The 12,720-nt window shown below is 48.6% G+C and overlaps 1 protein-coding gene across 4 annotated transcripts in view; it reads right to left on the minus strand.

Moving 5' to 3' along the window:
* Positions 1–4,377, minus strand: part of ELAC2 (elaC ribonuclease Z 2) — a 28,429-nt gene extending 24,052 nt beyond the window's left edge. For 3 of the 4 annotated variants that reach the window (XM_080680628.1, XM_080680627.1, XM_080680626.1), the window contains exons 1-4: positions 3,091–4,377; positions 2,451–2,501; positions 2,241–2,311; positions 1,456–1,520 (exon numbers count right to left, since the gene is read on the minus strand). In XM_080680628.1, the coding sequence (XP_080536754.1) occupies positions 1,456–1,520; positions 2,241–2,311; positions 2,451–2,501; positions 3,091–3,320 (417 nt within the window). In that variant the 5' untranslated portion in view covers positions 3,321–4,377. The remainder of the gene's footprint in view (positions 1–1,455; positions 1,521–2,240; positions 2,312–2,450; positions 2,502–3,090) is intronic. The other variant, XM_080680629.1, reaches the window with a different exon arrangement.
* Positions 4,378–12,720: the final 8,343 nt, after the last annotated feature.

The raw sequence follows: 12,720 nt of genomic DNA on the forward strand, positions 1-12,720 counted from the left end.
GAAACCCTGATGTGGGAAGAGCTTCAGTGGGTGGCTAAGAACTGGTCTATGTAGCTCCAGCCTGGTGACTGGGATATAGATGCAGGTGTGGGCAGGGCTATGGCCTGCAGGACTTATGGGCCATATTATGGTGTTTGGACTGTCCTGAATGGAGAACCCTGGAAGGATTTTAGGATGGAAGTAACATGTCTGCTGTTAAGCCTTAAAGAGGTTCCTCTGGCTACTGTGTGGTAGGTGGACTACAGGGAAGCAAGAATGGAGATGGGAAGCTACCACAGTACAGAGGTGCAGTAGACAGGGATAATGAAGGCCCTGATGAGATGGAGACAAATGGATGGATTTGAGACATCATTTTGGAGACAATTAATAGTCCTTGGTGACTGGCAGCCTTCCTCTTAAGAACTGGGAAATAAACTGTTATATTCAATAGTTACAACAACGCACACACTTTTCAATGGTGAAGCAGATCTGAAAGGTATGAAGATGTCTCAAATTTAATAAACAGGAAAGAATAAAGGATAGCACTTATTGTGTGCCTACTTGGTGCCAACCCCTTAGGGGGGTTTTGTTTTTTAAGTATTTTTTATTTTATTTGCTTTTAATTTTTAGAGAGAGAGGAAGAAAGAGGGAGAGAGAAAAACATCTAAGTGAGAGAAACATCAATCAGCTGCCTCCTGCACACCCCCTACCAGGGATCAGACCCGAAACCTGGGCTTATGCCCTGACTGGAAATTTTTTTTTTAATATATTTTTTTATTGATTTCAGAGAGAGGGAGAGAGAGATAGAAACATCAATGATAAGAATCATCCATCGGCTGCCTCCTGCACACCCCCCACTGGGGATCGAGCCTGCAATCCTGGCATGTGCCCTGATCAGGAATCAAACCGTGACCTCCTGGTTCACACCTGACTGGGAATTGAACCAGCATCCATTGGGTGCATGGGACGACACCCAACTGAGCCATACCGGCCAGAGCTAATTTAGTATTTTATATGTGTTACCTCATTTCTTTCTCTTTTTTTAATTTTTATCTTTTATTTTTTTATTGATTTTAGATAGAGCGAGGAAGAGAGAAACATCAATTTTGTTGTTCCACTTCTTTATGCATTCATTGGTTGCTTTTTGTGTGTGCCTTGACCGGGGATCAAACCCACAACCTTGGTGTGTCAGGACGATGCTCTAACCAACTAAGCTACCTGGCCAGAGCTGTCATTTAATCTTTGACAACTCTATGAAACATCGCCATTTTATAGAGAAGAAACTGCGGTAACTTGTTCAAGGTGATATAGTTAGTAAGTTTTGGACGCAGGCCTCTTAATTTTGAAAGGTAAAGTGTTTATTTCACTATTGATTACCTCTGGGGGGGCAGAAGCCTGATTTACAAAAATGAAGATTCTTGTTATAACTTTAAAGAAAGGATGGATTAGTTTTGGAAGCTGAGTCAGGAGACTCACCAGTTGTGGAGGTCCAGAAAGCACACACTTTGGGAGCCCAGTTTCCTTTAGAGTAAGAATCATTCCTAGAAAGGACAAGTATAGTCAGATCTCAGCACCCTGCCCTGCAGTCACCGCAGCAGAACGCCTCGTAAACCAGCCCCTTTTCTATTTGTCCTCATTCAGCTTCTAATGACCAGGGAGCACGTGTGCAGCAGAGGGGACACCATACACCCCTCAAGCGCCTCTCCAATGGGTATGGCTAACACTAGGCCAGGCAGTGAGGCACCTAGAGCACAAAACCACTCAACTGAAGGGAGGGTCTTAACTTCTGCAACCCAGGAACCTTCCGGCCTCACTCTAGTCTCAGCTCTGAGAACACAACCAGTGCAACACTCCTTCCTACCCACACCACAAAGCTTAGAGAATGTGGCCGCAACACAACGTTGACCTTTGTAGTGGGTGGGCATGAAGAACGAGGTAATATGGATAGTGGGTATGTGTGTGGAGCCCCACTGTTCTCCATGGTAAATGCATTTACTATAATCTCCATCACTACACTCTCCAGTTCACTGTCACGTATCTCCAGTCAAGCAACTCAGTAAACGAGTGGATGGTAACACTGAGGGCAGCATCCATGTTCAACGCTGCTCTCCTGAGGAACAGCTCCCCAACGCTCTATGCAGAGCTGACTGGGGACACAGAGAATTCCAGCTTCCCTGGACTCAGAAGATAAGCAAAAAGAGAAAGGCAGCTTAACACCCCACAGCGTCCCTCCAGCCCTGGGCCCTGGAAAGAACACTCACCACACAATCCCCCAACGTTACTCCAGTGCATTCGGGTCAGGAATATGTTGTCCAAACGAGACACCTTCAGCCTAAGAAAGAGAAAACATCTGAGCAGGACACAGTGGATGCACCAGGGACCCTTTCTGCTGCTATAAAGACACTGCTTCCTCTCACTTTAGCTTTCAAAGCCCACGATCATCTCCCCGCAAAAGAAAGCGGCTGACTCACTTGTGCTCCTGCATGAGTCGCTGGACTCCTTCTCCGCAGTTGAAGAGATACCTGCAGGACGAACATGACAGAAGTTACTTAGCATATCCTATTTTGTAAAATTTCCACCACCGTTTAGATGTTTTAGTGCACACTCTGGAAAAAAAACCAAAAGCTGAAAACCCATGCTGCACTACCCGGCCGCGTTCTGCTATTAGGTTGCTGGTTTTGAGAGGCGCGTTAGCAGAGACCCGGCAGGATCGGGGGAGGGGAGGCTGTGCAGGCTGGTGCTGGTGCCCAGAGGGTCCTTTCCCCATCGCAAACCCGGCGACCTCACCCACCGACTCCGAGGCCCCGCCTGGGCGCGCACAGAAGGGGGTGCGGTTCCGACAGTGCCAAGAGGGAACTCGGGGGCCAAGGGTTTGAGAGAGGACGCTTAGACCCAAGCCTGGAGTTCTTCAGGGATCCCGGACACGTGACGGACGTGGGATTACGGGATCCAGGATGCCCCACCCAACCAAAGACAAGTTCGCAGCAACAAGCGAAACCCCACGTGTCAGCAGGGCACCGTGGCCCAGGGAGGTGCCGCGATGCTCCCAGGAGCGCAGCGCGGAGGGAGGGCAGGGCTCGGTGGGGACGGACTCTGGCGCGACCCACTGACCGGTTGTATTCGGAGAAGACATAGAGCGCGGCGCCCGCGTCCCTGCCGCCCGCCGCCACCACCTGCAGGTACACGGTGTTCGGGCCCCCGGGCTCCCACGACGAGCCACGCTTCTCTCGCGTGCGCAGGTGCCTCAGCGGGTCCTTGGGTGGCCGCGAGCGGCGGGCGGGCCCCTGCGACATGGTGCGCCCGGCCGCGGAGCGCAGCAGCAGCGAGCGGAGAGCCCACATGCGCCAGCTTCCAGGCTGAGAAACGCAGCCGGTCACCTCGCTCCGCGTATCCCCTCGCCCCACCCCTCCGCCTCGAATGGCAGGCCCAGCCAATCAGCGTGCTTCAGGCCGAGATGCCCCGCCTCCGCGAGGCTGGGAGTCCAATAGAGAGGAGCCTTGCCTCTTGGGCTTGTCAATTGGAGGCAGCCATAGAGTAGGAATGATAGAGCGCCCCGAAGTCCCCGCCCCTCGTCTTTTTCCGGCTTCCCCACCTCAACTCTCCCCGGAAACCGTCCCTTGCCCGGGCTTCCGGGAGTGCGTGAGGCGGCGAGAGAGCTGGCCTTGCAGTTTCCAGTCCCCGTGAGGGGACTTTGCTCTTGCTTTTTTTGTTTTTGTTTTTTAAATATTTATTGTTGAAAGTATTACATAGGTCCTCCCTTTTCCTCCATTAACCTCTTCCACTCCGCTGCTCTTGCTTTTGGTTGTGTTAGAATTACATGTGAGGAGATAGAGAGTGAGTGTAGCAGCTTTCACTGGTTTTATTTCCATCGTAATTCGTATGAGCACATGTTTCAAATTATTACTTTTACTGGCTTTGGGGAAGAAAAGCAAGAATAGTAGGCAGGGGTTACAGAACAAGCTCGGGAGCAAGCGTCCTGGGCAGTTGTTCAGTCATAACAAGTACGGAGTTCACAGCCTGGGTGAGCCTCCCGCAATCCACTGCGAAGTCATAGGCACGGAGCTGCCGTCCCAGGGGAAGGTCCTTGCACGGCCAACGCTAAAACCTGGGGAATGTTAAAGGAGCAACATAAGCGTTGGACTGGACCCAAGGCAACATTGTATCCCCGACTACAACAGCAAAGTTACCAAGAAAGCAAATATGACTTCCTGACTGATGACTCCTGAAGCGAAAACTTAAAGCATTCTTTGGAATTAACATCGCTTTGTTATCTGCACCTAAAGAAAGGCCTTCCTTCAATTGATGCAATTCCCAAAGATACCCCTGGCCTCATCTCCTCGTCTGAACATTGGGTTTCAGCCTGGATACCTATTCTTTGTATCTTAAATAAATGCTTGCTACCTCTCACATTGGCCTTTAATTTTAAGGTTAACAACGAGAGATGAAATAAGCTGGAGAAAGACAAAGTATGATTTCACTTTTATATGGAGCCTAAAAATAAAGCACAAAAGAAAACAAAAAACCCCTCACAGGAACAGTAGATTGGTGGTTACCAGGGGCTGAGAGGTAAGGCAAACTGGTGAATTGGTCAAAGGGTACAGAGTCCAGGGGTGGGCAAACTTTTTGACTCGAGGGCCACAATGGGTTCTTAAACTGGACCGGAGGGCCGGAACAAAAGCATGGATGGAGTGTTTGTGTGAACTAATATAAATTCAAAGTAAAGGAATGGAGGGGGGAGCAAGAGAACCCTCCGCTGTTTTGGCTCCGTGGGCCGGATAGAACAGCCGAACGGGCCGGATCTGGCCCGTGGGCCGTAGTTTGCCCACGGCTGGTACAGACGTTCAGTTCTAAGATGAGTAAGTTCTGGGGATCTAACGTATAGCGTGGTGACGATAGTTCACAATACTTACTGTCTTGTATACTTGAAAGTTACTAAAAGGGTAGCTCCTAAAAGTTCTGACCACAAGAAAGGTAACTATGGGAGGTGATGGGTGTATTAAATATCTATTGTAGTAGTAATTTTGCAACATATCTATTCTAGTAAGAGTAATATGCTAATTAGACCAGGAGACCTTATGGACGTCCTTCCAGACAAAGCCGGGGGCTTGGCCGGCCTGCAAACCACCCCCAAACATCCCTCAGCCCCTCACCCAGGTTGGCCATGTCCCCCAGCGGGGACCCTCATCCCAATGGGGGCGTGGCCAGACTGCAAACCACCCCAGGCACCTTGCCCAGGCCGCCCCCCCCCCCCCCCCGAAGGGAACACCACTCTGATCTGGGACCCCCTTCAGGGCAGACCAGCCAGCTCAAAAGGGTAATATGCTAATTAGACCAGATGTCCTTCCACACAAAGCCATGGTGGCAGGGCCAAGGCAGAGGCAGTTAGGGGTTATCAGGCCAGCAGGGGAGAGCAGTTAAGGGTATCAGGGGATCAGACCGTCAGGGGGGAGCAGTTAGGTGGATCAGGCTGGCAGGGGAAGGCAGTTAGGGGGATCAGGCCAGCAGAAGAGTGCAGTTAGGGGAATCAGGCTGGCAGGGGAGAGCAGTTAGGGGGATCAGGCTGGCCGGAAGGCGGGCGGTTAGGAGCCAGTGGTCCCAGATTGCAAGAGGGATGTCCCGTATTAGAGAGAGTGCAGGCTGGGCTGAGGGACACCCCCCTCCCATGCACAAATTTCATGCACCGGGCCTCTAGTACTTATATAAATCATTATTGTACACCTCAAAGCTATACAATGTTATATGTCAACTATCCTATATAATAAAAGGCTAATATGCAAATCGAACAGTGGAACGACTGGTCACTATGACGTGCACTGACCACCAAGGGCAGATGCTCAACACAGGAGCTACTCCCTGGTAGTCAGTGTGCTCCCACAAGGGGAGCACTGCTCAGCCAGAAGTCAGGCTCATGGCTGGTGAGTGCAGCGACAGTGGCAGGAGCCTCTCTTGCCTCTACAGCAGTGATAAGGATGTCTGACTGCCCGCTAAGGCCCACTTCCCAGGCCTAAGCCGTCAGTCGGACATCCCCTGAGGGCTCCCAGACTGCAAGAGGGTCCAGGCCAGGCTGAGGGACCCCCCCCCTTCGAGTGCATGAATTTCGTGCACCAGGCCTCTAGTATTTCAATAAAGTTGGGGGGAAACAATGTTAAGTTTTTAAAAACATTTTAGGAAGTGCAATAAAATAATTTTCCCTTTATGACTACTTGGATCCTTTTTAGAGAAATATTAGCCCTAGCCAGTTTGGCTCAGTGGAGTCCTGTAGCGGTGCACCAATGTTTCTTTCTCTCTGTCTCTCCCCCTCCCTTCCACTCTCTCTAAAAATCAATGGGAAAAATATCCCTGGGTGAGAATTAATAAAATAAAAAGAAAGAAATATTAAATTCCAGGCAAAAACATAAACTCCACTGGTTCTCCAGGCTCATTGCCATCAGGTAATGCCAAACTGCTTATACCTTAAAAATATAGGAAGACTCACCTTTGTTTGTCCACTTATATAAAATTGTGAGAGCTGGATGAAGAAGTCCAGGGCAGTTAGTGGTTATCAGGTGGTTGCCAAGGCACAGGATGCCTGTCTGCACTGTGTCATATTTTATGCCTAGTAAGTGATGAAGACTTCCCCAATCTGAGTTTATACTGGAATGTAAATTTCATGAGCACAGGGCCATGTCGGTCTGAATCTCTGCTGTAATCCTTATGGCAGGCAATTAATATTAGGAATTAGGAAGACCACGGTAGCGTAAATGAGGTTGTATCCTTGCAATTGATAGGGCCCCAAATTCTATGAAGACAACAAGGAGTGTGTTATCGGAAGAGGGGATGGTCTGACTGGTACCTCCAAAAGAAGAGGTTAAAAAAAAACAAAAAAGATCAAGGAGTCAGACATGAGAGTCCCCAGACCTCCTGGTAGAGGGAGCCTGCCATCTGGGCTCAGGGGAAGTGGAGGCGGAGGCCATGGGCTTTCGGAACTCACTGGAACTCACTGTTACTAGTAATTAACATAATCTACTCACCTTGTGCTTTGGGTCTCTTGAAGTTGTCTTTTCTGTGTATGCAAACTACCCCCAACTCAGAGGCTTGAAAACCGTTTTCAGTCCTTTAATTGCTCACAGTTTTGCTCGGTGGGGCTGATGCTAGGGTAGCTGAGTGGCTGCTGGGGTGCAGCATGGCCTCCCCTATCTGGGGCCTTGGTGCTGACTGCAGGCTGGGGTGCCTTGGTTCACCTCCACATGGCTTCGCCTGAGGCAGGATAGGAAGAAGCCAGGAAAATTCCTTGGCAAGTGGAATGGGGAAACTGAGACAGGGAACTGAACAAACTGGCCCAGCAATTTATAGCAGATACAGAGGGTCACCAGGGCAGAGGGCCCGGGTGCCTAGCAAGAGGCAAAACTGGCGCGGACCTGGCCCACAGGACCAGGCCTTCCCCTGGCATAGCGTCTGGACCCCCTGACCTTTCCTCCCCAGAGATCACATCTAGGCCTCAGTTTTATTTCAGCTCCTGGCCCAGAAAAGCAGCAGAACCCAGTGGGGGATGCCAGGACCAACAATGACTAATAGTTGCAGGAAAAAGGACCTGTCCCTGAGTGGGTCTGCCCAGGGCTAGCCGGTAGTGTGGTGCAGGAAAGATTTCTCATCGGAGTCCAGGTGAATGTTAGAGGACGTGTACTAACGCTGGGGACAGTGAAACAAGGAAGGGCAGGGAATGAGCCTTGGCTGGGTGAAGTCAGAGAAAAGGGGGTTTGTCTGGGACCAACTGCTGCTGCCCTTTGCTGTCCTGGTTACAAGCCTTGTGGGGCCCTTTAGAGTTCAGCAGGGTGTGGGGGGCGTGGTGTGCTCCCGGGAGGGAGAGCATGCTGGGGCTTCCGTTTTGAGTGGTTTTAAAGGCTGGGCGTTTAGGGGGGTTTGGGGGGAGGATAATATCCTTCAGTTTTGTGCTGATGTGCGAAATTAGGCTTATTCCCTAACATCACCTGTCCTTGGGTGTGGTTGGCAAACGGCACTGATTGGATTTCTGTATCTGTCTCCCTGAGTAGGGTGATTTAAGTTATTTACCCTCTGGCTGGGGAGGAGAGGAGCAAACCATTTATGTGTAAGTGTCCTCGGTTTAGGGGAGGTAGGGTTTACTAGGTGGCTGCAAGCTGCTTGGCATACAGATCGTCTTGATGGCTGTGAACTGCTGTTTAACTATTTGTCCCAGTTTCCCTAGTTCACTTGTCCTGGCTTACTAGCCTGTCTCATAAGGACCCCCTGGCACTGGCCAATCAGTAGAGACCATGACCCTGAAAAGGCACACCTGTGAAGCTGATGAATATTCTATTGAGATTCTCCCTTAAGACCTCCCCTAAGCCCCCAGAAAACAAAGGTCCCAGCACGCATTCTCTCTCCAGGGAGCATCCCCATGCCCTGTTCCTTTCCCCTCTTCTTCCCCCACAGATGAGCATCTCCTAAACTCCAAGGAACCCCAGGAGACTTGCAACCAGGGGGCAATGGGCATCAGCAGCTCGCCCCGGGCTAACCCCTGAGCCTGTCCCCAAGGCCCCTTTCCTCTGAGTCTCCAGGGAGCTGCCAGCAGCCGGCTTGGCTCATTCTTTCCCATGAGGTTCCTAGAGCCAAAGCAGCCCTGCCTAGCCCCTCTGCATTGCTGCTTCTGTCCTAGGCCCTTGTTTGTTTTACTGAGCTCAGTTTTAATAACCGAACTCGCAGAATCACCTGGACTCCTGTTGTGAAATCTTTCCTGCATGAAGTCAAGAACCCACACACTCCCTCAAGCCCAAGCAGAGCCCCAGGCCGACTGCTCCAGCCAGGCCCCCCCGCCCCCACCCGTAACGCCCTCCACATAGACGCCTCTCAGCCAGCAGTCAGGCTGAGCTGCTGCACTTGGAGGCCAGTTCCCAGGAAGGTGAAAGGGAAACCAGTGTTTCTGAATTCAAGGCTCTAAAGCAGGGGTGGGCAAACTTTTTGACTCGAGGGCCACAATGGGTTCTTAAACTGGACCGGAGGGCCGGAACAAAAGCATGGATGGAGTGTTTGTGTGAACTAATATAAATTCAAAGTAAAGGGCGGAGGGGAGAGCAAGAGAACCGGATAGAACAGCCGGATCCGGCCCGCGGGCCGTAGTTTGCCCACGGCTGACTAGAACCTCATGTGAGCTCCACAGGTACATGCAGACCAGATGAATACATGTCTAGGCCAGTGGGTATGTCAGACAGGGCCCCGAGGGGTGTCTGTTCATCAGATTACAGGGGTCTGGGGGTCCCAGGATCTGCCTCGGCACTGTGAATGCAGACATTTGGTTGGTGAGTACGGCAAGAGATGGCTGGGTGAGGAATGTAACTCATCGCAAGCATGCTTACAAGTCTATATACCACAAGCCCAAGTAATAAATTACACATTCATAGTTGTAACCTCACAGGGTGATCTGATCATAAATTACAACCAGGCAGTTCATGGTGGGGAGTCACCAAGCCTATAACTTCTTTAGGGAAAGGTTTTTAAGCAAATCCTGTCCATTGTTCTTGTGCGTCTAGGTCAGTGGTTGGCAAACTGCGGCTCTGTTGACTAATGAGTTTGCCGACCACTGGTCTAGGTTAACACACCTTTGAAATGCCATTAGTAATACCCCTTCAAGGTGTAGTTACCCTTGAGGGAGCACATAATCTCGGTAGCCGGCTGCAATCTGATCCCCACCTTGCTTTCCCCACCCTCATGTAATCTTCCTCTGCTCCCTTTTTAATGCCAATGCGTAAAAGGAACTGTCCCTCCCCAGACTGAGAGACTGCTTCCCAGCAGTTGTCACCAGTTGGGCTCAAATAAACTCATAAAAATTCTCCACAGGTTTGGATGTCTCTTTAAAAAAAAAAAAATATATATATATATATATATATATATATATATATATATATATATATATAATTGATTTCAGAGAGGAAAGGAGAGGGAGAGAGAGATAGAAACATCAACCATGAGAGAATCATTGATCGGCTGCCTCCTGGGGATGGAGCCTGAAACCCATGCATGTGCCCTGACTGAGATTCGAATGGTAACCTCCTGCTTCATAAGTCGACACTCAAGCACTGAGCCACACCAGCCGGGTGGTTTGGACGTCTCTATGTCAGCCTTGGAATAGACCTCCGCTAAGATGGCATGCAATATGAATAGACTGACATAGTCTTGCTATAAAAATGCTCAGGAAGCTGCCGTTTCGGGGACTGGGTGGGGGAGGCCCCAGGGAACACTGGGAAAGGTAAAGGGATGCAAGAAGTGATACCCATGTCTCCATTGTCTCCCTCTGGGTGTTCTAAGTTTAGACCCTAAACCAGACAACTCCAAATTTGCTAGCCACAATGCATCCTGAGGAAGATTTTTTAAAAAACAAAACAAATCCTATCATCTTCTAAAGGTGAATTACATTGTTCTCAAGGCCCCAGACAGCGGGCTCCCAAACTGCCTGTTGTTTGTCAGTAAAAACTCTGAAACTTCGAGCGGGCTTCTCTCAGCACCCTGCAGTGTGCGCGCTGGCCAGGCAGGCAGGCGGCTCTCCTTCCCCCAGAGCACGCTGCGGGCGCTCCCCCAGCCTGCTGAGCTCCCTGTGTGCACACAGCTCCTCTTAATACTCCTAACAGCACTGCGGGGGTAATTATTACCCCACTTCACAGAGGAGAAAGCTGAGGCTCAGAGATAATAACTTGCTGACAGTCTGCCCAACTGTCTGACTTCAGAGTCTGTGGGTGTAACCACACCTAGGCTTCTCACAGGTGGGGATAGGATTCAGAGGTGTCAGCCTGGGCTCCCTGGACAGGGAGGGACTCAAGTGTAAACTTTTTGTTTTTCTTATTTTTATTTGCTTGTTTGTTTTTCAAATGTAAACTTTAAAAAATATATATATTTTATTGATTTCAGAAAGGAAGAGGGAGAGAGAGAGATAAACATCAATAATGAGAGAGAACCATTGATCAGCTACCTCCTGCATGCCCAACACAGGGGATTGAGCCCGCAACCCAGGCATGTGCCCTGACTGGGAATCGAACTGTGACTTCCTGGTTCATAGGTTGACGCTCAATCACTAAGCCATGCTGACCAGGCTCAAGTGTAAACTTTTTTAAAACATATAGATTTTTTTTTTATTTCGAAGAGAAAGAGAGAGGGAGATAGAAGCATCACTGATGAGAGAGAATCATTGATCAACTGTCCCCTACACGAGCCCTACTGGGGATCAAGCCCACAACCCAGGCATGTGCTCTGAGTGGGAATCCAACCATGACCTTCTGGTTCACAGGTTGACATGCAACCACTGAGCCACCAGGCCAGACTCAAATGTGAACTTAGATAGCATTTCTAACTGAGCTTATACCGTTAATACACTGAGAGGATTAAATGAAGGTGCATTTCCTACAACTTTAAACTTGTGTGCCTATATTGGATCATAGTGTCTATACCACAGGCCAACAAATCCAGCCGACCATCTGCTCTGTAAATAAAACTTTATTTGAACATATCCATGCTCTTTGTTTACATGTTGTCAGTGGCTGTTTTGACCCAACAAGGAGTGGAGCAGCTGTGACAGATCATGTCACACCACTTGTGGTCCGCAAAGCCCAAATTATTTACCACCTGGCCCTTTGCAGGAGTTGTTTGCTGATCCCTGACCTGTACTATGAATTAATTTAAAAAACAATTCTTGTGCCCTGCTGTTGTGGCTTAGAGGTTGAACTTCGACCTAGGAACCAGAAAGTCTAGGTTTGACTCCCGGTTAGGGTACATGCCCAGGTTGTGGGCTCGATCCCCAGTATGGGGCATGCTGAAGGCAGCCGATCAATGATTCTCTCTCATCATTGATGTTTCTATCTCTTTCTCCCTCTCCCTTCCCCTCTAAAAGCAATAAAAATATATATAAATAAATAGAACAAGAAAAATAAATAAAAGCCATCCTAATTGGAAAGGAGAAAGTAAAACTCTCATTATTTGCATATGACATGATACTGTACATAGAAAACCCTAAAGATTCCATAAAAACACTACTAGATTTAATAAATGAATTTGGAAACATAGCAGGATACAAAATTAACACCCAAAAATCTATAGCATTTTTATACACCAATAGTGAACTCTCAGAAAGAGAAATTTAAAAAAAAAAATCCCATTTACCATTGCAACAAAAAATTAAGATACTTAGGAATAAACTTAATCAAGGAGGTAAAAGACCTGTACCTTGAAAACTACAGGACATTGAAAAAAGAGATAGAAGCAGATATACACAAGTGGAAGACTATACTATGTTCATGAATTAGCAGAATCAACATCATTAAAATGTCCATACTAACCAAAGCAGTCTATAGATTCAGTGCAATCCCTATTAAAATGCCAACGGCATATTTCACAGACCTAGAACAAACACTCCAAAAATTTATATGGAACCAAAAAAGACCCCGAATAGCTGCAGAAATCTTGAGAAAGAAGAACAAAGTTGGAGGAACCACAATACCAGATATCAAGTTATACTACAAAGCCACTGTATTCAAAACAGCCTGGTACTGGCACAAGAATAGGCATATAGATCAATGGAACAGAACAGAGAAACCAGAAATCGACCCAAGCCATTACACTCAATTAGTACTTGACAAAGGAGGCAAGAGCATACAATGGAGTCAAGACGGTCTCTTCAATATATAGTGTTGGGAAAACTGGACAGGTACATGCCACAAAATGAAACTGGACCACTAACTTACACCATACACAAGAATAAAC

Source organism: Plecotus auritus (assembly GCF_963455305.1).
Source record: "Plecotus auritus genome assembly, chromosome: 7".
Classification (NCBI taxonomy): domain Eukaryota; kingdom Metazoa; phylum Chordata; class Mammalia; order Chiroptera; family Vespertilionidae; genus Plecotus; species Plecotus auritus.